The 27,920-nt window shown below is 39.9% G+C and overlaps 1 protein-coding gene across 4 annotated transcripts in view; it reads left to right on the top strand.

The window, feature by feature from the left end:
- LOC141394336 (alpha-N-acetylgalactosaminidase) overlaps window positions 1–27,920 on the top strand; it is a 386,219-nt gene that overhangs the window by 117,176 nt on the left and 241,123 nt on the right. For all 4 annotated transcript variants that reach the window (XM_073968601.1, XM_073968600.1, XM_073968603.1 and 1 more), the window contains one exon: window positions 4,461–4,623. In XM_073968601.1, coding sequence (XP_073824702.1) covers window positions 4,469–4,623 — 155 coding nt within the window. In that variant the 5' untranslated portion in view covers window positions 4,461–4,468. The remainder of the gene's footprint in view (window positions 1–4,460; window positions 4,624–27,920) is intronic.

The following is a 27,920-nucleotide window of genomic DNA, read 5'->3' as shown; positions in this document are numbered from 1 at the left end:
GTGTAAATGTTTTTCTATAGATCCTGATAATGTCTTTCGAAGAAAGACGAAATATCGAATAAAATAATTAATAAATAAAAACTACAACCATCCAAGACCTCGAGCTCGATTTATTTAATACATTTGAAATAATAAATATATAAATAAAAAATATTCAAAATACCGAAGAATTAAATACCAGATTTCAGTAATTTTGATGAGATATTGAGGCTACAACTTTCAAAATACCTAAAATCGTGAGGTACTGTCCTATGGGGGCTATATCAAAACGTTGACATATATCGAGAAATTTCAGTTGGAAAGTTTTATACCCCCACGAGGACTATATACAAACATTCAGCCATTTCGGTGGGATATAGAGGCTATAACCTACAAAATACTCAAAATCGGGAGGTACTGTTCTGTTGGAGCTATATGAAGACGTGGATCTATAGCGACAAATTTCAGTTGGAAAGTTGTATACCCCCAATTAAGACTAAATACAAAATGTCAGCCATTTCGGTGTTATAATGAGGCTAAAACCCTATGGGGTCAAATATCAAAACGTGGACTTAAATAGCATATATTCAATAGTAACATCCTAGAAACGTCTATGCCAAATTATAAAGCTCTGTCTTAAAATTAGAATTTCATGCTGATCAAGAATAAAAATCATGCAAAGGCTATTAGAAATCGTTGTCGTGCTGAAACATTTTTACCGAATGGAACCCAAAAATGCGTTATCATTATTATAACAATATTCCGCACATAACCCTACTGTACATGTGCGTCCGTTGCAACCCGACACACCAACACTGACCCTAGTACCAAAATTCAGAATTCTATTCAAAATTTAGCAGTACTCTTATAGTACGTAGATAGAGACCGTACCCACGAAGTTTTTCAAATAATTTCCTAAGATGCTGTTGATGTCCTTCTAGATTTCCTGATGCAACGAGAATGTCGTCTATATAAACGTAAACGAAATCAAACTCTCGGCATAAATCGATGGAACGTTTGTGCAGCGTTGCACAATCCAAATTTCATCCTGGGAAAATCGAAATTCCCTATGGGTGTTGTTATTGCTCCAAAATCATGAATATGTGGAATTGTACGAGCATTCGAATCTCGATAATCCCACACGGGCGCCACTCTCCATTGGGTTTCTTCACCATATGTGACGGACTAGCGCAACTGCTATTTGATGGGCGACATATACCAAGGCAAATCATTTCCTGAAATTCTTTCTTCACAACTTGCAATTTTTCAGGTCTATCAATCTGATGCTGAACTGAATGTTTTGCCTTCGATTTGAAATCGAATTTGATACTCATGCGCTTGATATACATAAATTTATTTGCGGAATCCTGCACACTTACTACGGAGCCACTACATCTCCGATTGGTATGGGAGTCTATAAGACTATTATTTTTAATATCAATAAGTGGTCCATATTTACCCAAAAAATTTGATCCAGTAATAGATTTCTGTACATCAACAATCACGAATTTCCATTTAACCAAACGATTCGCTCACAAATATATGGAAAGGGGTTTTGTGCCAGACGTCCTGATCGGTGTCTGTTCAGCGGCATGCAAAACAAATTGACTGGCAGCTTGATTGCGCATGGATTTTGAGAGAGGATACACCGTTAAATCCGCTCCTGTATCTACTACATACAGAATTTTCGATTTAGTGTCTTCTGGGGTACACTCGTTCGTCACCAAAGACGGCGCACATTTCAGTTTTCCATGATAATTGCATGGGGCAACAGATTTTCTGGATTCCTCGCCAAATTTGAAATGATAACAGCAACATGTCTTTGATTTGCTTCCGGAATTCGAACGTCTATGTTTTGAAGATGACTTACCACGGCTTCTTGACATCCGGAATGAAACCAACTGCATGCCGTCTAATTTCTGTTTCTTCTAAACGAGTGTTTTATGGAGAGAATCTGCATACATCTGATTCGTTGCTACCCGCAACAAAATTGCTTTCATTTGTGACGGATGTCGTTGCATCCACAGATGCTTCGAACTATCGTTGGAAACCTGTCCCTGAGATAAAGACCGTATTTCGGATAAAAGTTCTGAAGGATTCCGAAACTACAATGTTTATAGAAGAGAAAAATCAAAAAACAAAAAAAAAAATCGCCGGAGCGCTTTTTAAATAAATCGCGATTTAAGTTGATTTTTTACGGGATGTTGTAGCTATGAAAATTCTCTACAAGATTGACCTTTATGGTATTCTCGTCGGTTTTACCGTTTTTGAGATCAAATTGGGACTATTCAAATTGAATTCAATTCTGTATCGCCCCCTAATAAAACAAAGTCATGACTGCAAATTCCCAACTTAAACTTATATGTATAAAAAAATGTTACAACTTAGGGTAAGTTACTTAGGCCAGTCTTGTAGAGAATTTTCATAGCTTTAAGAGTTTCTCAGGCCCCATTCAAGCAAAATCGCGAAACCCTAACAAAAAAACCTAAAAATGTAAACTGAGCTTCTTTATCTCAAAAATGGTACAGGCTGGGAACAAATGATAACGTCAATCCTCTAGATATTTTTCACAGCTACAAAATTTTCTTTAGCTCCATTTCGACTGGACTTGCGGTTTCCAAGCAAAATCGTGAAAACCTAAAAAACACCTAAAAATGTGAATTTTGACCGCGATTTATTTAAAAATCCTTACAGCGATTTTTTCTTGTTTTTGGATTTTTCTCATCTATGAACACTGCTGTTTTAGAATTCTCAAAAACTGTCCCTGTGTAAGCGGTTTTCTTCAAAAGTTTGTTAAGGCGCACCCTTAATGACATTGTTTTATAAGGGGGCGATACAGTCGGTGCATTGTCCCAATTTGAACTTCTATATCTCAAAAATGGTAAAAACTACGAAAATACTATAAAGATTGATCTTATAGAGAATGTTCATAGCTACAACATTTTCTTCTTTTCCACTTTGATAGGACTTGCGGTTTTTAAGCAAAATCGTGAAAACCTAAACAACCCCTAAAAATGTCAATTTAAATCGCGATTTATTTAAAAAGCGCTCCGGCGATTTTTTTGTTTTTTGATTTTTCTCATCTATGAACATTGTAGTTTCAGAATCCGCAGAAACTTCCAAGGTGTAAGCACCTTCCATTTAAAATTGTTTTAAGAGCACCGTGCAAAAGCTTCTTGAGACACCTCTCATCTGAATCCGAGAAACTGCTAATAACTTTGCCTTTTAAGGTGTCATACATATTTCCTACAGGAGGTTTGCTGATTATATCTGCAACATCTCCAAAATATTGGTTTCAATCGATGCAATAATGGAGTGGAATTTTGTAGAATCTTGTGATAAATTGTGATTCAATTTGCTTGAACCAAAGCAGCGGATCGGAATGCCAAATTCGAGGAGCTTTCACAGCTACTCGTGAAACTTCAATTGCTGATGATGTATTTGTGGAGTCACTTCCAAACGACAAATTAGAACTAAAAAGAAAAATTAAAATTATTTTGATTGTCACAAAGAACATAAATTATGAAAATACTATGTTGATAAAAATAGAAAATTACAAAGTCAACGATAACTTGCTGATATAAAACAAGTTAAAATAAATAATTGAGTAGTTTCAAGCCGCCACGCATCCAACACTATATTTGGTACAATTAGTACTTCTTGTACTCTTGTAGTACGTATTTCCAAAGTTATCTCCAGTTGTACTCTTGTAGTACGTATTTTGCACTCTTGTAGTACGTATTTCCAAAATTATCTCAATTTCTCTATCCAAAACATCAACGTTGACGTTAAATGCAAAGCCTAAATTGTTGCGTGTGTTCAAATTTGAAACACAAGTAGTATTTTATTTTTGTTTTGAATAACGCACATGCAGTAATTTAGGTTTTGCCTTAATACCAAATTTCAAAACTCCTGCTCTATTCCAACCCCCAATACCAAATTTTGTACAATTAGGTACTTTTCCTACACTTATTGTAGGTATTTCAACAACAACATCCAAATCTCACGCCTACACCAACATCGGCTTTCTTATAAAAGAAATACGGATCTATTCCTTCACTCTATACAAAATTATGTACAATTTAGTACCTTTGGTATACTTATGGTACGTATTTTCATAACCAACTCTATATCTCAGCCCTATACACCAATAATGACTTTAATATTAAATTTCAAAAGTATGGCATACGTACTGCTTGTGGTACTATCCATTTTCCGGAAACCATGATGATGTTGGGCAACTGGAAAAATGCTTCTCACTTCACTTATATTTTATTCATTTATTTTTTTATGTATGAATGGAATATACCAAACTATGATATAAAGAAAAATACAAGTAAGATAAATTAATGAAAAGTCTATGTTTTGTTTAAACAAGTTTAATTGAGGAAGAGTGAACTTATGTACATACTTATATAAACTATATAAACTATACATACATATATAACTATATAAATAAAAACTATATTAACTTTTTTCAGCTTAAAATATGCGATTGGTTTTGGTACTGATTACTATTACATTAATAACTTATGTCGCTAGCTTAAATAACGGACTGGCTCTTACACCTCCTATGGGTTGGCTATCATGGGAAAGATTCCGTTGTAACACAGATTGTGAAAATGATCCGGACAATTGCATCAGGTAAGTCGAACTAATATAAGGAAAGTTATTTTTTAAAGTGTCATTTACATTGCATATGTTTGTAATATAAATAATCACGAAACACTTTAATTATTTTTTTTTTCTTTTCTTTCATATTCAAAAATTTCAGTAGTATGTCATTTGTAATATTCTAAGTTTAACAAGGTCGTGAAGTAAATTTTTCATCAATTTGCTGCACGGAGCGATCGATTTCCGCCCAATAAGAATTTAGACGACTGCAATATCCCGAGCGTAGTTGAGCCAAAACTAAAGTAGGGGACACACCGACAGTCAAAACTGACAGTCAACGTTCTTTTAGTACAATTTTCTCGCAAATAAAAGCATTTCTTTAGCTAAAAATATATGAAATGCAATATTTAAAGTGTTATTTACATATTAGGAAAGTAATTATTCAGCTAGAGTTTGATATTAACGAAATAGACCTTGATGACTGTCAGTTTTGTTGGTCAGAATGTACTATGCTTAATCTGGTTTGTCGTGGCAGCTGACGCTCGTCAGCTGCGATAGATTGGGGATGGATATCCTTCCTGATCTGCCTGAATGTGTAGGGCCTGCCCACAAGATCGTGATTGGGATGGCTCGAACGGTAACATCCAAGCAGGTACTTCAACGAAAGCATCTCATTGTGTTGCTTTACTGAGAGAATCTTTGCCTCCTCATGTAGATGGTCCACTGAAGATTTGAGGAGGTACCCTGTTGCTGTTCTCAGGGCGGCATTCTGGCAAGTTTGAATCTTTTCCCAATTCGTATCACATAATCTCAGGGACCAGACTAGAGCCGCATAGCTTACCACAGACCGACCTATCACGTTATAGGTGGTCAACAAGGTTTATTTATCGGCACCCGAAGTGCTGCCGGCTAGGCACTTGAGGACCTTGTTCCTACTTTTCAGCTTGTCGCAGATAGCTGTGGCGTGTGCACATGACGTGAATGTAGTGTCAAATGTGACCCCTAAAATTTTATGGCAGTTTGTGGTCGGAATTCTGCTACCGTCGACCACGACATTCAACTCACGTCCAAACTGCGCTGTCCATGTGGTGAACATAGTGGCTTTAGATTTTGTGGCGGAAATCTGCATATTCCTCGAATGGAAAAAGGTGGTAAGATCGGTTAAATAGTTGTTCAGTCTCTCACAGATGTCATCAGGATACGTACCCGACGCCAGATCGTGCAAACATCCGCATACGTTGCGATCTCGATGCCGTCTGGAGGGGGCGGAATACAGGAGAGGTAGAGGTTAAACAGTTCCGGAGATATCACCCCACCTTGGGGACTCCCTGTTTCACTCTACGGGGTTTGGACTTCATATTCCTAATTTCCACGTACGACTGGCGTCCATACATATAGTTGACAATCCAACGTTTCAAGCTTGGTCGGAGGGTTGTCTGCACAATGCCCTCAAACAGCGTGGAGTGCCTGACAAATAAGTCAAGCGCCACCATCACTGTTCTATCGTACGGTCGTCTCTGGTTGAGTCCTTGACAGATATATGTGGTAATGGCGTGCAGCGCTGTTGTCGTGCTATGCGGCTTACGGAATCCATGCTGATGATCGGCAACTTGATAGCTATTTGTGATACTGGGGAGGAGTAAGGCCTCAAGTGTCTTTGTTACGGGCGACAAAAGCGAAATCGGCCTGTACGATTCACTTTTGCTGGCATCCTTGCTTGGCTTCCGTAGTGGGACCACCCTGCCCATTTGCCAGGCTTCGGGAACAACAAGGGTGGCTAGCGACAAGTTGAGAACTTTAGTGAGATACTCCAATACTTGCTCATCCAGCTGCTTCATCATTACCATGGAGATTCCATCAGGACCCAACGCTTTGGATGATTTACCGTTTCTGATGGCATTGACAATATCATCCATTGTAAATTGTAGTCTTCTCTTCGACCTGTCACTCTCGGGGTGCTCGACAAACTGTCGATTGAAATTACTTGCGCACCTCTTTGGGTCAGTCAACCTAACGTCGCCGTTGGCACGTCGAAGCTCATCTTGCTCATTTGCTAATCCCTTCGCCTCTGCTGGAAAATTTGTTCTTACTTCGGGTATTCGACCAGCAGGGATATGGCGAGCGGCTGCAGCAGTGACGATGTCTCGGAACGTCCTTTCCGCTACCCGAACATCAGAAGGATTGTGCAATTCTCTGAAGCGATGATGGCTGAACTCTCTGAAACTCGGCCAATAAGCTTTCTTATGATTGACGAATGTGCGGCGTTCAGAGTTGGTAAAGTCGGGTGGTCTGCTATCGGAGACAATTATGGGGAGATGATCTGATCCAAGGAGAATGACGGGTTGCCAAGTAACGTCATTTGTCAGACCAGGTGACACGATGGTTATGTCTGGCGAACTGTGACACTCTCCTCTACGTAGAGCTATCAATCTGCTCAGCCAGCGCTGTACTTCTCTGGTTGTTTCCGAGTCCGAATGCCACATCTCATGATGCGCATTAAAGTCCTCCAGGACCAGACGATTATGACCTTCCGAGAGCGGGCTAATGTCAGGCCTATAATCTGAGATACAGCTATTTCTCGGCGGCATGTATACGTTCAGCAACTCTATCTCGGCAGTTCCACACATGACTTCTACCCCCATACACTCCATGTACGGGTCATTAGAGACAGGCTCAAGCGAGATAGGTCTGTATTGGACAGACTGTTGCAATAGGGAAAGCTAATCCCCCACCTCCACTTCTGGTGCGATCTTTCCTTAGCACATTGTAACCATCACAATGCCCTAAGCTGTGGTTGTCGTTCAGCTTGGTTTCTTGCACCACCGCGACCTTGATGTTCTTCCGACTTATGGAATCTACTATTTCCTCCATCTTACCTCGGAGTCCATTGCAATTAAATTGCAAAACGGATGCATTCTCTGGGATTGGGACAACAACGGCTGGTGTTAAAGGCTGCGTGTGCGGTTGTTTTCGAGGGGACTGCGGGGGAGTCTCATATTCAGACGACGAGGCAGTTTAGTAATCCGATGACGACTCACTTGGGACTGTATTCACACAGCATGCAGCAACATAGTCCCTGTCGTAGTCCCTCACGTGGACAAGTCCAGAGCAAACCCGTAGATGCACCCACTCCTGACATCTTTTGCATCTCACCGAAGGTTGGATGTGGGTGAAGATGCGGATGTGACAAACTGAGCGGATATATTGGTCCTGGGTTTTCCTCCGTCCCGGCACGGACCAAAAGAATTCGGAGCAGGCATTCCGGGATATGCTGCTCCCAACACAGAAAAACGAAACAAATACAAACACATGTACACTGACGTGGCAGCCGCTGGCCGGAACGATGATTTTGTGTTGTTCCGGGTCAATCTGGTACGAAAGAAACCGCTGCCGTGGGATTGAGCACTTTTCGTCGTCATGTGTTCTTTGGTCTTTGCAGTCTTCTTGTGCCTTGCGGGTTCCATACTAATGCTGCTCTTCCAATACTTTCTTGTGATTATCGAAGTGTGTGGCCTATCCACTTCCATTTCCGTATTTTTATTTGCTTTTCTATAGCTATTCTATACCATACCAGTCGACTGGACCTCTGCCCGTCAGTGGTACTAAGAGACCAGCTGCCGTCCCTTAGACTAGATTTTGGTCACCCCCAGGTATTTTATTCCCCAGTGTCCTGTTTGTTGTTTGAACAAACCGAACGTTCCCAATTCGCCAATGGGAGGGCCCCGATGGAGGATCTAGCAAACCGCACACGGGAACAAAAGATATGTGTTGGCGTATTAATGTTGGATTGTGGAGTCAAACAAAAGGATTTACAAACGCTAGGTCCTCTTGCGTATTTAAATGGACTAATAAATAAAATAAAAAGATAATTGGAAAACCATTCACTTTCCAATAAAAATAAAGGAATTATAAAAATAGATCCTCCCGCGAGCTAAAAAAATATCTATAATTCGTTAATTTCATTCTCGTGGTAAATAAAAGGATGACTGGAAGACAATTTTCTTTCCAAAAAAATAAAGGAACTCTAAAATTCTTCCTGAGTGAAAAAACGAACTACAAATGGCATTTACTTAAACATAGCTCTTAAAAAGCAACTAACAAATAAAAGTAAAATCCAAGTGGAACCAGCTACACAACATTTCAAACGGAATTTTTTTTAAGTACGAAAATAAAAAATATATAAGTATGTTGAAACTGAAAAATTGATATTGTAACTCGCGAACATTTGTAATATACCAAAAGTTTTGAACACATTGATGTAAAATAAAGTGTTTTAGCACGATTCACCGATGTATTTTTTAAAATAATAATTTAAGTGGAAGCTGTGCTCGTATTAATGTATAAAAATAGAAAAATCGTTGAAGGAAACGAGTTAATTTCTAATTAGTTGTTTTAGAACACAATGTAGAGCTTAATGCTCAAAAAAGAAGTTTAAGAGACGAAGTTTCTAGTTTAAGATATTTTTATATATCCACTGCATCTACTTCAAATGGATAGTGACATTTTGAAGACTGAAAAATAGGATTTTTTAAAAAATCCGACAATTTATCTGTGAAGTTTTTATTTTATTCAAAATTCACAAATGTCATCCGATCTCCGTGCAAACCAGCTTAAATTTCTTTTGTTACATCGTGGCGCGACTAAATCCATATTCTAGATCCGCGTATATGATTCCCCTCAAATTCCGAAACTCTGCAAAAATGTTTTTGAAAATATCACGTATTTAAACCAGTCCCGAACATCCATTGACCGCAGGTTACGAAGTTTTTCGGCAGTTCACACACACACACACACGACCCAAACACAAACAAAGAGCACACAAAGAGAGCAAATGTTTTGATTTTTTTACGTCAGTCTTGTGCTGAATTTGAAGCAAGCAGGTAGATGCCGTTTTATTTTGTATTTTTTTGGTACACTGAAAAGACTTAACATTGTACAATAAATATGCGGAGGAAAGATTTGGAAATTTTTTCATCAGAATCAATTATTTCCAATCTTTGTACATATTTATTAAGGAAAAAATTGTCAACATTTTAAAAATTCAGGTTCTAGAAGAGTGCAAACATTAATATATGTATGTAATTATAAAATATATATTCTTCTATTTCGCCTTAACATATGAAGAAAAATACTCTTAAAATTATGAAGTTATATTTTTGCATTTAAAACGTATAATGCGTACATGCCAACAATATTTTTCTTCACTCACTCTCAATATAAAAATCATCCACCGGTTCTGTCAGTGTAATTTTACCCACACATAAGCAATTTGAGGGCTCGCTCTTATTGGTCGGCAATGATTTAGACGAATGATCAATGTGTCATTTCTACTTAAATATATTCATAGATAAATTTCTACTTAAAGAAATAAAATGTGCGAAAACAGATATTAAACAGCTATCGTGAATCCAGATTTTCCCTAAAAATGTAAAACTCATTCACGGATCTAATGGATCTCACTGAGACGACATAGAATGATGCATTTTTTTAATGGTGATCATCGAAATTGGATGCGCATAAAATGTAAATGAACATTTTAATCTTTTTTGCACATTAATATGCAACTGATGCTACATCGCAGTTGGCAAATAGAATTTCACGAAGTGTACAAGGGTGCCACCGTGGTGCAATGGTATGCACGCCCGCCTTGCACGCATAAGGCCGTGGGTTCGATTCCCCGGCCAGGCAACATCAAAACATTTTTCAACGGTGGCAAAATACCCCTCAGCAATGTTGGCGAACAATGTTTTTTTTTGTTTGTACATCAAATAAGAGGGATTGATTCGCTGTGTTGGAAAATCGGATTCGAATCATGTCATTTCCACTATTACCCATGTTCGCGTACGCAGAGGAGTCTGTGTGAATCCTGTATAATTCCATCCCTGCATACAGGAACAGTTGTCAGTGCCAGCACTGACGTCACCTGTCAACTTTTGCTCTCTCTCTAGTTTGTCTATTCCTTAATTGAGAGTTAAAGTAAATAGTTTTATTTAGTTCTGAAATGGTTTCGTTATTGAACAGGCAACAAAAAACATAAGTGAAAGATATTAGCTAGAATTGAATTATCATTATAAAAGAACAAAATTGAACAACATATTCTTACCTACATAAACCTAAATTAGAAGTGAAAAAAATAAGTACTGTATTGAATAGAACAAAAACACAGTTTTTTCTTTATACCGGTGACCAGACGTCGGGTACCCCAATTTGAATTACTGCCCCAGGCGCTAGCTTTTGGTTCGGTCTTCGGTCGGATTCGTTTGCTCCCATAAACTCGGTCCCATTGCCTACGTCAAATGAGTTTGTGGTTTCCCTATTTCAATTGGGGTAGCTTGAGAACACGTTCGTATTTGGGAAGCATCAGTGGAGTCGTGCGTTCAAGTGTCGGGTGAGAATTAGACTCGAATCGGTGTGGATATCAGGAGTGCCAGTGGAAAGTGTTGTCGTTAGACCAAAACATATGGTCCTTCGAGCCTTGGAACAATCAAGAGGAACAATCAATAATTTTAACAGGCAGATATCAACCAGTGAAAGGTACGTACGACGCAAACACACAAAGAGTGTTGTTTTATCATTTGTTGCAATCTCTTCGAACAAACTTAATTTATTCCCAGTCCCTGCCGGTAATCACTACCTACGCACAAACGTATCTACGAAGAGGGTTTTTATTATTTTGTTATGATCTCTTCAAATAACTCTATCTGTTCCTCATGGTTATTGATGAAGAAGAGAAATTAAAAAAAAACAAAAATAAAAAAAGAAATTGCAACACAGTGGTGTGAATGTGAGTCTTTGGGCAATTTATTATAAAAAATTCATAGAAAAAAAAAACATATATAATAACTGCCTCGAAAATCAAATAGACAGACACATGTGTCAGCAAACAAAGTACTCAATAAATTTTTTAATATTATTCTGTTGATGCGAATGGCTATTTGGTTTGTTTATCCATGGATGCCAATTGCAGTAAAAACAAATCAAACTTATTATCTCCTTGCTTATAAGAAAGGTTGATTGCAAAAGAGCACTACTCTGCAAAGTTTTCTCTTATTTATGTCGAGCATCCACGGTCTGTCTCAGAAACTTTCTCTTATTTTATGTGTTTTTACAATTACAAAATTGTGATACCAATTGCAGTGTCAATAGAAGAGATATGCACATAGATTGCGCCAGCATATAAATGGTACCAATTTAAGAGAACATTGTAGCAATAATTGGAAATAACTTTGTCCCAATGAGGGAAGTAAAAGAAACAAAAACAAAGAGCAAATACATTTTTGGCTATCCTATGTACATTAGATAAAAGCATAGTCGAAATCAAATTGTGATTGTCTTTCCCGACTAGAAACGCCCTTTGGACTTGGGTGACTTGTTAATATTCATATTGGCGAACATTAGCATGAACATTTTTTGGTTGTGCACACTGGCGTAGAAGGAAATAAATTGAAAATATTGATATACATTTTAAAGCATTTTTACGAGAAAAAAATAACATCTCATGGCAAATAATAATAACAATTGTTTGTTTTAATATCATTTGGAACATTGATTGTCTGACTCTGCTGTGGAGGAAAATTTTACTCTTTATGATTTTGGAAACGCATGGCTTCAGCATAACTCAAATTAGTTTGTGTCGTGAAATATTGATACAGGGCTGCAGAGAGGATTTATTTAGGCACGATTAACAATACATAGTTTGTATAAAAATCTGATTTTCTGTCTCAATTTGGGTGTCTAATTACGTTTTACGAAAAACAAGAAAAAAATCTGCGATCTACTTGACACAAATTCTTCAGAAGAAAAAATAATTTAAGACGAGTTCATGAATTGAAATTTTCAAGCATAAAATTTTGGAAAAAGTTATCTTTTCATTTTAGTTCAATATTATCAATAAACTACGTCAAAAACTGTCCCTTTCGTCCGCTCAGCGACGCATAATTTACTTGTTTGCGAAAATATAATATTTGCATAACTAACCCGAACGTCTTGGTGCAATAGAAGAATTTTTGTTTCAGTGCGAAGAGATAATTTCTTACGCGAAACAACTAGAAGAGACAAATTTGGTGGAATATAATTTCCTGTCCCTGGAGGCTTGGGTTTGGGCGTCGGGTTAGTAACCCTCCCCTAGAAAAAACAGCCTACTATGAAAAAACGAAAGAAAAGAAAAACAAACCCCTCTAAAGTTGACGAACCCCGCAAACGTTTTAAGGACCATGATCTGCGAATCTGCACCTGGAATGTTCGCACTCTTTATAGAGAAGGTGCAGTCTTCGCATTGGCAGACGTACTTGAAAAGTACAAGACCGATATTACTGCCATCCAGGAAATACGATGGATTGGGAAAGGCGTCACAACAACACCTAAAGGTGACGCACTGTATTATAGCTGCCATGACGTAAAGCATGAGTTTGGTTGTGGATTCGTAGTTAGTCGGAGACTAAAACATCTTGTATCCAGCTTCACTACAGTGAATGAAAGACTTGCTGCAATTCGAATAAAAGCTAAATTCTTCAACATCAGCTTTATTTGCGCTCATGCTCCCACTGAAGGAAAGGATGAACAGACCAAAGATATATTTTACGAGCGCTTAGAAGAAACATATGACCGTTGCCCTGCCCATGACATTAAAATCATTCTAGGCGATTTTAATGCCAAAATTGGAAAGGAGAATATCTTTGGCCCAACAGTCGGGAAATTCAGTCTCCACAGTGAAACATCTGACAATGGTATGAGACTGATAGACTTTGCAGCTGCAAAAAACATGGTAGTTAGCAGTACCAGATTTAATCATCTCGATATTCATAAGGGCACCTGGCTGTCTCCAGATCAGAAAACAAGAAACCAAATTGATCATGTTGTGATAGATGGAAGACATTCATCGAGCGTGTTGGATGTACGATCGTTCCGAGGCGCAAACATTGATTCGGACCACTACCTTGTTGCAGCAAAGGTACGCACCCGCTTAAACGTAGCAAACAAAGTACGAACAGACACAACACGAAAGTTAGACATCGGTAAGCTGCAATCACAACAGATAGCCACAGCATATTCCACTCAACTAGCCCAATTGCTTAATCAAAGCCCTCCTCATCCCGATAACATATCAGCGCAATGGCAAAGCATTGCCCACTCCATGCAAACAGCCGCAAAATCCATACTTGGATACCAGAGACCTCCACCAAGGAATCCATGGTATGATGAGGAGTGTCGTGCTGCCACCGAAGAGAAAAATGCGGCATATAAGGCTACTTTACAATCCGTAGCAACGCGTAGCGCACGAGAGAGATACAGGGAGAAAAGGAGAGAGGAGAAACGTCTTTTCCGCAGGAAAAAGAGAGAGATGGAAAAGCGGGAGTGTGAAAAAATCGAGATGTACAGGAGCCAGAATGAAGTCCGAAAATTCTACCAAAGAGTCAAGCATCAAACTGATGGCTTTGGTACAGGCACATCCTCCTGTAGAGACCAGCAAGGTAATTTGGTAACTGATACAGATAGTGTACTCAGGATATGGAAAGAACATTTTTCAAATCTGTTGGTATCCAATAGCAGCGAAGACGACGAAGATACCACAGTCCCAATCCCAGAAGATGGTATTGAATGTATACCGCCCAGCCAAGATGAGGTAAAGACAGCAATAAATCGGCTGAAGAATAATAAGGCAGCAGGGGCCGATGGCTTACCAGCCGAGCTGTTCAAAACCGGAGGCGACACGCTGATAAGGTGTATTCATAAGCTAGTTAGCACCATCTGGCAGGAAGAACGAGTACCCGACGATTGGAACCTGAGTATCCTGTGCCCCGTCCACAAGAAGGGAGATAAGACTGTATGCTCTAACTATAGGGGCATAAGTCTACTCCCTATTGCCTACAAGATCGTGTCAGGGATATTGTGCGAACGACTAAAGCCAATGGTCAACGAGATTATTGGACCATACCTATGCGGCTTTAGACCTGGCAAGTCCACCATTGACCAGATATTTACCCTGCGGCAAATCCTGGAGAAGACCCAAGAGATGCAGATCGACACCTACCACCTTTTTGTCGATTATAAAGCAGCCTTCGACAGTCCGCTACGCTCAAAGGTATTCCAAGCCATGTCTGAATTTGGTATTCCCGCAAAGCTCATCCGGCTTTGTAAAATGACTTTAACTGACACGAGGTCCTCAGTTAAAATAGGAAAGAACCTCTCCGAAGAGTTTGGTACCAAAAGAGGTTTCAGACAAGGAGACAGCCTTTCGTGTGACCTCTTCAACATCCTGCTAGAAAAGGTTATACGAGAGGCAAACATCAAAAGAAGTGGCACAATCTACACCAATAGTCACATGTTACTTGCTTATGCTGATGATATAGACATCATGGGTCGATCAGTAAAAGAAGTAACTGATACCTTTATAAAGGTCGAAGGAGAATCTGCTAAAGTGGGTCTGGCGGTAAACGGTGAGAAGACCAAGTTGATGGTGTCGACGCGCAATGCGTCCATTGAGCTCGGACCGACTGTGAAAGTTGGTTCCTATAATATTGAGGTAGTAAAAGACTTCGTCTACCTCGGTACCTCCGTCAACACAACAAACGACATCAGTTGTGAAATAAAAAGAAGAATTGTATTGGCCAACAGATGCTACTTTGGATTAAGTAAGCAGTTTAAAAACAAAGCCACATCTCGTCAAACAAAAATAACGCTCTACAAAACACTGATACTACCCGTGCTGATGTATGGCTCCGAAGCCTGGGTACTTGCGCAAGCAGACATGGCAGTGCTTGGTGTGTTTGAGAGAAAAATTCTTCGAAAGATCTACGGACCAATCTGCGTTGACGGTGAATATCGACGTCGCATGAACCACGAGCTGTATCTGCTATACAACGACATCAATATTGTTAAACGTATCGAGATGCAGCGATTGCGTTGGCTAGGCCATATCATAAGAATGAGCGATGATGAACCCGCTAAAAAGGCGTATGAATACATGCCACATGGCGGTGCACGCAGAATTGGCAGGCCAAGGAATAGATGGCGCAAACAAGTGGATGATGAGATGACAAGGCGCGGTATTCCAGAGTGCAAAGCAACAAATAGAGAGGAATGGAGATCTCTTCTTAGTTCGGCCTATAGAACAAATGTTCTGTAATGGGCCAGCTAAGTAAGTAAGTAAGTCCCTGGAGGCAGAAAAGAACGAAGTGGGAAGTTTGTGGACAGAGTGAAAATCTGTCTACAAGCAATGTAATTCTGACCCCGACCAACAGAAAAAGGACAAACAGACTGTTAAACATAAAAAGCCAGAAACCCATAAGAGTTATATGAGATGTCTCACTCCTATAGGATATGCCAAACATAGTTTAAAGGCTTCATTTTTAAAATCTTCTCAAAAATGTAGCTCGTCCATTTCTGAAGTTATACAAAAGCATTTCATCGTGACTACTTAAATAGGCCCAGTTTTCGGGATTTGTTTACGGCCATATATGTAACCAACAAAAAGCTCAGCTCAGTAGAAAAACTGTACCTCCTGTTCCAAAAGCCTAGTGGTGAAGCTAAGCAAATTATTCAGCATATACCAATTGCTGATGAAGGTTTTGACATTGCGTGGGAAAACCTCAAAAATCAGTACGAAAACAAACGAATACTAATAAATAATCAGTTACGTACAACTTTCAATCTGCCCCAATGTTCCCAAGAGACTGCGAACGTTCTAAAAAAGTTGCAAAGAGACATAAATAATGCTATCTCTGTTTTAAAACTGTACAAGATAGATATTAGGTCATGGGACCCAATTTTTGTGTTCCAGTGCTCTTCAAAGTTGCCTTAACTCAGCATGTCACTGTGGGAACAATCGATAGCCAAGAAAGCGGAAATGCCTTCTTGGGAAGAGCTTAATACATTTTTGACTGAACGATTTCAAGCTCTAGAGAGCGTTTCGCATATATATGGCCCACAAGGCTCTCGATCCTCACTGGCCCAACAGCAAACAAAATTTTGACAGAATAAAGAATTATAAAGTCCACCACCCAAAGGTAAACATTCAAAAAATGCAACCTTTGCAAGGGAAACGACAGTCTGCGCTCTTGTCCCAGATTTTTGAGTATGGACTTCAAAAATAGGGTGTCCACCGTAAAACGCGATAAGCAGTGTATAAACTGTTTATCACAAGGTCTATAAGGTATATGGTGGTGAATTGTACAAGCCAGACAACTTGTTCTGAGTGCAATTCAAAGCACCACTCCCTTTTGCACAGAGCAAACATGTCCCAACAGAGAGAGAAAACATCAAAGGAATTGGGAAAAGTGTCTCAGTCTTCTCAAACACCTAACATACAGCCCACCAATTTTCCCACATCTTCTGAGAAGCTTCGAAATTTCCACACGACTGTGGCGAATAAGACAATGTTGGCCACCGCTTGGGTGACAATTGTCAGAAATGGTACGGCTCACAAAGTCAGAGCCCTGATTGATCCCGTATCGGACAATTACAAAAATTTGTTGAAGATCCCAGCTATGCCGATTACGTTAGAAATTAGTGGTCTTGGCGGCGAATGCCTAACGAGATGTTCGAAATTAGCCGTTTTTAAGATATCGTCTATAGTAAACCCTAATTTTTTTTTTCGTTGGAAATAGATGCTCTACTTGTCCCTGATGCTACGGGAAATGTCCCAACTTATTCTTTTAACATCGTGGATAGGAAAGAATTGCCAAATTTGAGATTTGCGGACCCAGATTTTTACAAAAGTGCCCCAATTGACATCTTCATAGGAGGAAATTTATACCCGGTGATTTTACTCGGCGGAGTAGAACATGGCATATTGGGGACGTTGGAGGAAACAGTCTTCGGGTGGATTGTGACTGGCCCAACAAACAATACCCTAGCAAAACCAACAATCAGAGCATCACATTGCACAAGAGTGTCAATAGACAAACAGTTAGCCCGTTTCTGGGAAATTGAGGAAATAACAACCAAACCAACTATCTCTGAGGAATAGAAGATTTGCGAGGACATGTATAAATCCACTGTGAAAAGGAATGCAGATGGCAGGTATATGGTTGATTTGCCGTTTAAATCTGGAACACCGACGAAATCGGTTCTTGGTTCCAGTAGGTACGTGGCCCTTTGCCAGTTTTTACGGAACGAACGGGCAATGAGTAAGAAGCCAGAACTTAAATCGATGTATGATGACGTCATACAAGAATATCTGTCCCTGGGACATTTGGAATTAGTTGAAACGACAACGTCGTATTCCGAACCGTGTTTTTATTTGCCCCATCATGGGGTGTATAAACCTGAAAGTGCCACTACAAAACTTCGAGTAGTTTTTAATGGATCGTGTCCAACGTCAACTGGTAAAAGTCTTAACGACTTATTATATGTGGGCCCTGGGTTACAGAAAAACATAATTTCATTGATTTTGAATTGGCGCATGTACAGATACGTCTTCAATGCTGACATTTCGAAAATATACAGGCAAATTGTAATTAATACCAATCAAACAAATTTCCAAAGAATCATTTACCGCTCTTCCCCCGAGGAAGACATAAAAGACTATCGATTAAAAACGGTGACATTCGATCTCAATTGTGCCCCGTATCTGGCCATACGAACTTTTTTGCAACTGGCCCAAGATGAGGAATATAGGATTCCCGTGGGAGCAAAGATACTTAAAGAAAATATGTATGTTGAAGATGCCTTGGTGGGCATACATTCGATTCCAGAAGGAATAGCTGCGAAACTGCAACTTATAGAGATTCTTAAAACCGCAGGATTCCAACTACGCAAATGGACGTCCAATTGTAGGGATATTATCGAAGATCTCACTCCAGACCTACTTCTCAATGAAGATTTCCTTGATTTCGATAGTAAAAGCATGGCAAAAACTCTAGGAATTAGGTGGAATGTGGCCACGGAAACATTTTACTTCGTAACTGAAAAGATATGCAACAGAAGTTCGTTTACGAAAAGAGAAGTCTTATCGGTGATTGCCCCGCTTTTTGACCCTTTGGGGAGGCTGGCGCCTGTTATAACAGCGAAAATACTCATGCAGCAATTGTGGCTAGATGAAATACAGTGGGATGATCAGTTAAAACCTGTTTCTATTGTGAAATGGAGATCATTTTTAGAAAGTTATGTCCATATTGACAAAATAAATATACCTCGATGGGTGAAATACTCACCAGAATGTACAATACAGTTGCACGGATTCCTCAGAATTAGTCTATGCTGCTGTCTTATTTGCCAGGGTAAAAATTGGAGACGTTTTTGCTTCAAATTTATTGGTTTCGAAAACTAAAGTTGTACCAATTAAAAAGGTTTCTCTGCCCCGATTAAAGCTATGCGGGGCACATCTGCTTTCCGAGTTAGTCAACGTTATTCTGCCCCAGTTTTGCCTCAAAAGTTACACGTTGCATCTCTGGTCGGACTCCACAATAGTCCTAGCTTGGCTAAAAAAGCCTTCGCATACGTGTCCCACATTCGTTGCAAACAGGTTTGGAAAAATTCAAGAGACAGTAGGAGATACCTTGGAACCATGTTTCAACGCATGAGAACCCCTCAGATTTAGCAACACGGGGCGTGACTCCTTTAGAATTAAAGGAAAAAAGAATGTGGTGGTTCGGACCAACGTGGCTTCAAAAAGAGGACAAATTCTGGCCCTCTACATTTAGTATCCCGGAGATACGTTTAGAAATGAAGTCGTCACTGGAACATAAAGACAAGAAACAAGTATCTGCGAAGCCTGAAGTTCAGAAAGAAAGCGATAAGGAAGCTGATCCAGAATGGCATCTGAAGCACCTTCAGGGTATCTCAACAGCGGTCCATGTATTTGCATACCTAGAAAGGTTTATCAAAGCTTGTCATCCTGCCTCAAGACGAACCTACACGTATAGTAGTAAACAATTGTCCTTCGGGGAGTTATCGGATGGCCGAAGCCATCTGATAAGGTTGTCCCAAAAATATATTTTCCTGACGAATATACAGCTCTATCCCAAGGGAAGCAATTGGATAAAAAAGCCCTCTGCTCACTCTTACTCCCTACCTCGATAAGGAGGGGATAATTCTTGCCAATAGACGATTAGGATCCACATCTGATCCACGCTGTCCCCAAGCGAAAGACACCCTTTATTTTGTCTTCTGCAAGCAAATTCGCCAGACTGTAAGTTTCGTTTATACACGATCTGACACTACATGGGGGTTCCCAGTTAATGGCAACTATTCGATTAGAGTGTTGGATTGTCAGGGGAAAAAAGGTAAGTAAAAGCATACATCAAGGGTTGTACGAAATGTGTACTACCCCGTAAAAAGCTTCAAGGACAATTGATGGCGGCTTTACCACCTGAGAGAACTACTCTAAGTAGACCGTTTGCCAACACGGGAGTCGACTATGGCGGTCCCTTTGAGTTGAAACCCTTTCACGGTCGCGGCTGTCGTAGAATTAAACAGATGTAACCTGTCTCTTCGTTTGTTTTGCTACTAAAGCAATTCATTTGGAAGCGGTCAGCGATCTCTCTCTGTCCCAACAAAATATTCTCCGATAGTGGACGAAATTTGGTTGGAGCGGCTCGCGAAATCAGGGAAAACTATCGAAAGGTTATTTCTGAAACAAAGCAGAACGCGATAGTGCGATACGGTCATCATAAACTAGAATGACATTTCATACCTGCTTCTGCTCCGCATATTGGCGGATTATGAGAGACGGGCGTTAAGAGTTGCAAGACGCATCTGGGAAAGATCGCAGGACAGATTCGGTATACCTTTGAGGAGTTCAGTACTATGTTAGCGGCTATCGAGGCCTGCCTCAATTCACGCCCATTGACTCCGCAATCGGAAGACATAGGCGACCTGACGCCTGGTCACTTTTTGATTGGATCATCGCTACTGTCCCCGGCCGAACCTGAGGAAGTTCCTTCCGGCCGCATTGCTAAATCGTTGGAGAAAGCTAAAGGTCATAAATAAGGAATTTTGTCGCCAATGGAAATCGGATTACCTTAAGGAACTCAATAAGAGGAACAAGTGGAAACATGCGTTCCAAAATCTAAAGCTAAATGATTTGGTTGTTCTGCCCCAAAAGATGGGAAGACCGACCGAATGGCGTTTAGGACGGGTAATAGAGTTGCATCCTGGCCCAGATGGACATGTGAGAGTTGTGGACATAAGGTCTTCATCGGGGGTCATAAGACGTCCAGTTCATATACTGGTTCTACAACCCCAATCGCAATAACTTCATTCCCACTGCTGCCGACTGCCTTGTGATATGGATTACGACGTGCTTCGGTATAAAGTTCAGCACACCGACCTGCACAGTAAGGTGAGAACCTTAACTGTGACCTTGCCGTTTAACCACAACCACCGTTTCCACATACCGTGTGACCGCGAAGACGTAGCGGACACATCTTTCTATCTTCCGTGGGGTTGCTCAATAGTTTTGGGGAGAGACGTTGCCCAGTCTATCTATCTGGGATTGCCTGAAGAAAACAAATGACTGCAATACAAGCAGAACACAGTGTTTGGATTTGCGTTCATTGGACCGTTGGCGAAAGACGTCGAAAGAGCGGAAGCGGCCTTTTTGTCCAAAAACGAGATGAGTGATGTCGTTGGTCCCAAGGAGGCATAATTTAGATAATCTTCCATGACGTATAGCTATATTTCGATAATTAAAGCTTGTTTAAAGCTTGTTTGTTACATTTGCTAAATGGATATACATATGAGTAGTGGAGCTACTGTTAAGTTATTTAGTATTTAGTTTTTATTGAACTATCCGTTCAAGAGGGGGAGTATGTTCGCGTATGCAGAAGAGTCGGTGTGAATCCTGTATAATTCCATCCCTGCGTACGGGAACAGTTTTCAGTGCCAGCGCTGACGTCACCTGTCAACTTTCGCTCTCTCTCTCTCTATCTCTCTCTACTTTGCCTATTCCTTAATTGAGATTTGAAGTAAATAGCTTTTTTAGTTCTGAAATGGTTTCGTTAGAGAACAGGCAACAAAAAACATAAGTGAAAGATACTAGGTAGAATTAAATTATCGTTATAAAAGAACAAAATTGAACAACATATTCTTACCTATTTAAACCTAATTTAGAAATGAAATAAAATAAGTATTGTATTGAATAAAACTAAAACTACCTCAATTTGAATTACTGCCCCTGGCTCTAGGTTTTTGTTCGGTCTTCGGTCGGATTCGTTTGCTCCCATAAACTCGGTCCCATTGCCTACGTCAAATAAGGTTGTGGTTTCCCTATCTCAATTGGGCTAGCTAGAGAACACGTTCGTATTTGGGAAGCCTCAGTGGAGTCGTGCGTACAAGTGTCGGGTTAGAATTAGACTTGAATCGGTGAGGATATCAGGAGTGCCAGTGGAAAGTGTTTGCGTTAGGCCAAGCAACCCAGTTTATATCCGTTTCAAGTGTTGTAATATTCAAAATAACTTTATTTTAATTAATATATATTGTAGTATATTAGTTATTAGGTTATTACTACCCTAGGCTGTAGGTTTCTCAATGTTTACGCTCGTGTGTACTCACATAGGCAATGTTGCTACCTAACAACAGTAAGAAAGAGATGATTCGACAGTTCAAACATAGATCCATACAACATCGGTCGTATATATGTTTCTACAAGCAACAATTCGTTCGTTTCACCACGATTACAAAAATTTTTTGAAGCTCCCAGCTATGCCGATTACGGCAGAAATTAGTGGTCTTGTGCGGCGAATGCCTAACGAGATGTTCGAAATTAGCCGTTTTTAAGATATCGTCTATAGTAAACCCTAATTTTTTTTTCGCTGGAAATAGATGCTCTACTTGTCCCTGATGCTACGGGAAATGTCCCAACTTATTCTTTTAACATCGTGGATAGGAAAGAATTGCGGACCTAGATTTTTTCAAAAGTGCCCCAGTTGTCATCTTCATAGGAGGAAATTTATACCCGGTGATTTTACTCGGCGGAGTAGAGCATGGCATATTGGGGACGTTGGAGGAAACAGTCTTCGGGTGGATTGTGACTGGCCCAACAAACAATACTCTAGCAAAACCAACAATCAGAGCATCACATTGCACAAGAGTGTCAATAGACAAACAGTTAGCCCGTTTCTGGGAAATTGAGGAAATACCAGCCAAACCAACTATCTCTGAGGATTAGAAGATTTGCGAGGACATGTATAAATCCACTGTGAAAAGGAATGCAGATGGAAGGTATATGGTTGATTTGCCGTTTAAATCTGGAACACCGACGAAATCGGTTCTTGGTTCCAGTAGGTACGTGGCCCTTTGCCAGTTTTTACGGAACGAACGGGCAATGAGTAAGAAGCCAGAACTTAAATCGATGTATGATGACGTCATACAAGAATATCTGTCCCTGGGACATTTGGAATTAGTTGAAACGACAACGCGTATCCCAAACCGGGTTTTTAATTGCCCCATCATTTTTAATGGATCGTATCCAACGTCAACTGGTAAAAGTCTTAACGACTTATTATATGGGTTACAGAAAGACATAATTTCATTGATTTTGAATAGGCGCATGTACAGATACGTCTTCAATGCTGACATTTCGAAAATATACAGGCAAATTTTAATTAATACCAATCAAACAAATATCCAAAGAATCATTTACCGCTCTTCCCCCGAGGAAGACATAAAAGACTATCGATTAAAAACGGTGACATTCGATCTCAATTGTGCCCCGTATCTGGCCATACGAACTTTTTTGCAACTGGTCCAAGATGAGGAATATAGGATTCCCGTGGGAGCAAAGATACTTAAAGAAAATATGTATGTTGAAGATGCCTTGGTGGGCATACATTCGATTCCAGAAGGAATAGCTGCGAAAATGCAACTTATAGAGATTCTAAAAACCTCAGGATTCCAACTACGCAAATGGACGTCCAATTGTAGGGATATTATCGAAAATCTCACTCCAGACCTACTTCTCAATGAAGAATTCCTTGATTTCGATAGTAAAAGCATGGCAAAAACTCTAGGAATTAGGTGGAACGTGGCCACGGACACATTTTACTTCGTAACTGAAAAGATATGCAACAGAAGTTCGTTTACGAAAAGAGAAGTCTTATCGGTGATTGCCCCGCTTTTTGACCCTATGGGGAGGCTGGCGCCTGTTATAACAGCGAAAATACTCATGCAGCAGTTGTGGCTGGATGAAATACAGTGGGATGATCAGTTAAAACCTGTTTCTATTGTGAAATGGAGATCATTTTTAGAAAGTTATGTCCATATTGACAAAATAACTATACCTCGATGGGTGAAATACTCACCAGAATGTACAATACAGTTGCATGGATTCTGTGATTCCTCAGAATTAGCCTATGCTGCTGTCTTATATGCCAGGGTAAAAATTGAAGACGTTTTTGCTTCAAATTTATTGGTTTCGAAAACTAACGTTGTACCAATTAAAAAGGTTTCTCTGCCCCGATTAGAGCTATGCGGGGCACATCTGCTTTCCGAGTTAGTCAACGTTATTCTGCCCCAGTTATGCCTCAAAAGTTACACGTTTGCAAAAATTCAAGAGACAGTAGGAGATACTTGGAACCATGTTTCAACGCATGCGAACCCCTCAGATTTAGCAACACGGGGCGTGACTCCTTTAGAATTAAAGGAAAGAAGTCTGTGGTGGTTCGGACCAACGTGGCTTCAAAAAGAGGACAAATTGTGGCCCTCTACATTTAGTATCCCGGAGATACGTTTAGAAATGAAGTCCTCACTGGAACACAAAGAACAAGAAACAAGTATCGGCCAAGTACACATAGCTACATCTGCGGAGCCTGAAGTTCAGAAAGAAAGTGATAAGGAAGCTGATCCAGAATGGCATCTGAAGCACCTTCACCGTATCTCATTTGCATACCTAGAAAGGTTTATCAAAGCTTGTCATCCTGCCTCAAGACGAACCTACACGTATAGTAGTAAACAATTGTCCTTCGGGGAGTTATCCGATGGCCGAAGCCATCTGATAAGGTTGTCCCAAAAATATATTTCCCTGACGAATATACAGCTCTATCCCAAGGGGAGCAATTGGATAAAAAAGCCCTCTGCTCATTCTTACTCCCTACCTCGATAAGGAGGGGATAATTCGTGCCAATGGACGATTAGGATCCACATCTGATCCACGCTGTCCCCAAGCTTCTGCAAGCAAATTCACCAGACTGTAAGTTTCGTTTATACAAGATCTGACACTACATGTGGGTTCCCAGTTAATGGCAACTATTCGATTAGAGTGTTGGATTGTCAGGGGAAAAAAGGTAAGTAAAAGCATACATCAAGGGTTGTACGAAATGTGTACTAGCCCGTAAAAAGCTTCAAGGACAATTGATGGCGGCTTTACCACCTGAGAGAACTACTCTAAGTAGACCGTTTGCCAACACGGGAGTCGACTATGGCGGTCCCTTTGAGTTGAAACCCTTTCACGGTAGAATTAAACAGATGTAACCTGTCTCTTCGTTTGTTTTGCTACTAAAGCAATTCATTTGGAAGCGGTCAGCGATCTCTCTCTGTCCCAACAAAATATTCTCCGATAGTGGACGAAATTTGGTTGGAGCGGCTCGCGAAATCAGGGAAAACTATCGAAAGGTTATTTCTGAAACAAAGCAGAACGCGATAGTGCGATACGGTCATCATAAACTACTGCTCCGCATATTGGCGGATTATAAGAGGCGGGCGTTAAGAGTTGCAAGACGCATCTGGGAAAGATCGCAGGACAGATTCGGTATACCTTTGAGGAGTTCAGTACTATGTTAGCGGCTATCGAGGCCCATTGACTCCGCAATCGGAAGACATAGACGACCTGACGCCTGGTCACTTTTTGATTGGATCATCGCTACTGTCCCCGGCCGAACCTGATTAAGTTCCTTCCCCGGCCGCATTGCTAAATCGTTGGAGAAAGCTAAAGGTCAAAAATCAGGAATTTTGTCGCCAATGGAAATCGGATTACCTTAAGGAACTCAATAAGAGGAACAAGTGGAAACATGCGTTCCAAAATCTAAAGCTAAATGATTTGGTTGTTCTGCCCCAAAAGATGGGAAGACCGACCAAATGGCGTTTAGGACGGGTAATAGAGTTGCATCCTGGCCCAGATGGACATGTGAGAGTTGTCGACATAAGGTCTTCATCGGGGGTCATAAGACGTCCAGTTCATATACTCGTTCTACTACCCCAATCGCAATAACTTCATTCCCACTGCTGCCGACTGCCTTGTGATATGGATTACGACGTGCTTCGGTATAAAGTTCAGCTCACCGACCTGCACAGTAAGGTGAGAACCTTAACTGTGACCTTGCCGTTTAACCACAACCACCGTTTCCACATACCGTGTGACCGCGAAGACGTAGCGGACACATCTTTCTATCTTCCGTGGGGTTGCTCAATAGTTTTGGGGAGAGACGTTGCCCAGTCTATCTATCTGGGATTGCCTGAAGAAAACAAATGACTGCAATACAAGCAGAACACAGTGTTTGGATTTGCGTTCATTGGACCGTTGGCGAAAGACGTCGAAAGAGCGGAAGCGGCCTTTTTGTCCAAAAACGAGATGAGTGATGTCGTTGGTCCCAAGGAGGCATAATTTAGATAATCTTCCATGACGTATAGCTAAATTTCGATAATTAAAGCTTGTTTAAAGCTTGTTTGTTACATTTGCTAAATGGATATACATATGAGTAGTGGAGCTACTGTTAAGTTATTTAGTATTTAGTTTTTATTGAACTATCCGTTCAAGAGGGGGAGTATGTTCGCGTATGCAGAAGAGTCGGTGTGAATCCTGTATAATTCCATCCCTGCGTACGGAACAGTTGGCAGTGCCAGCGCTGACGTCACCTGTCAACTTTCGCTCTCTCTCCCTCTCTCTAGTTTGCCTATTCCTTAATTGAGAGTTGAAGTAAATAGTTTTTTTATTTCTGAAATGGTTTCTTTAGAGAACAGGCAACAAAAAACATAAGTGAAAGATATTAGCTAGAATTGAATTATCATTATAAAAGAACAAAATTGAACAACATATTCTTACCTATTTAAACCTAAATTAGAAGTGAAATGAAATAAGTATTGTATTGAATAAAACAAAAACACAGTTTTTTCTTTATACCGGTGACCAGACGTCGGGTACCCCAATTTGAATTACTGCCCCTGGCTCTAGGTTTTTTTCGGTCTACGGTCGGATTCGTTTGCTCCCATAAACTCGGTCCCATTGCCTACGTCAAATAAGGTTGTGGTTTCCCTATCTCAATTGGGCTAGCTAGAGAACACGTTCGTATTTGGGAAGCCTCAGTGGAGTCGTGCGTACAAGTGTCGGGTTAGAATTAGACTTGAATCGGTGAGGATATCAGGAGTGCAAGTGGAAAGTGTTTGCGTTAGGCCAAGCAACCCAGTTTATATCCGTTTCAAGTGTTGTAATATTCAAAATAACTTTATTTTAATTAATATATATTGTAGTATATTAGTTATTAGGTTATTACTACCTTAGGCTGTAGGTCTCTCAATGTTTACGCTCGTGTGTACTCACATAGGCAATGTTGCCTACCTAACAACAGTAAGAAAGAGATGATTCGACAGTTCAAACATAGATCCATACAACATCGGTCGTATATATGTTTGTACAAGCAGATATGAAATTTATAAAAAATAAAAGAGCAAAATGAAAAGATACTATAGAAGAAAAAATAGTAGAGTTGGGGAATCAAGTTCACTGAACGGTTCGATCTTTCTCGTTCCTTTCATCAAAGGGAACTAGTTCCTTAATATCGTGCCTTCGTTCCATGTAGTTCCTTCTTTCATTGGAAGTTGTAACTAAATAATTTTTTAGTTAAATCGCTCCCTTTGTTCAATCGTACTTTCACATGCCATTTTGTGTAAAACTCCGACGTTCATTTCATTTTATATGAATAGAAACACTTTTATACATTATTTTTTAATATATAAAATTTATGCGCTTTATTAATGTATATTAATTGTTCATTTTTATAATTGATAAGGACGAGTTTTTCGTTTCATTACAAAAGGAATACCATTAATGATATGTAAAGCAATTTATGATCTTTTCAAGACCCTCAAGTATTGTTATTTTTTTTTGTCATTTTAAGTTTTAAATTTGCATTTTAATGGGAACGCGCTCTTGATTTTATTGAAAATCTTTTGTATTTGCCTCCATCTCGATAGTTAAACGCACACACTTTCACATACACACAAACTCACGCATTGATAATAACAAACAAAATAAAATGACCATAACCACGACAAGAACGTATGATTTCCTTGACCAAAAAGAGCGAGATTAGTGAATAGAACAACATGATCAAAAGTAACGCGATGAACGAAAGGAACTTTATAAACGAACGAGTCGGATATCGTTCCGATCATTC

This window comes from Musca autumnalis, unplaced genomic scaffold, assembly GCF_047663935.1.
Source record: "Musca autumnalis isolate F117 unplaced genomic scaffold, ASM4766393v1 scaffold_2, whole genome shotgun sequence".
Taxonomy (NCBI): Eukaryota; Metazoa; Arthropoda; class Insecta; order Diptera; family Muscidae; genus Musca; species Musca autumnalis.
The sequence above is the reverse complement of the archived record's forward strand: the minus strand, read 5'-3'. Positions and strand labels throughout refer to the sequence as shown.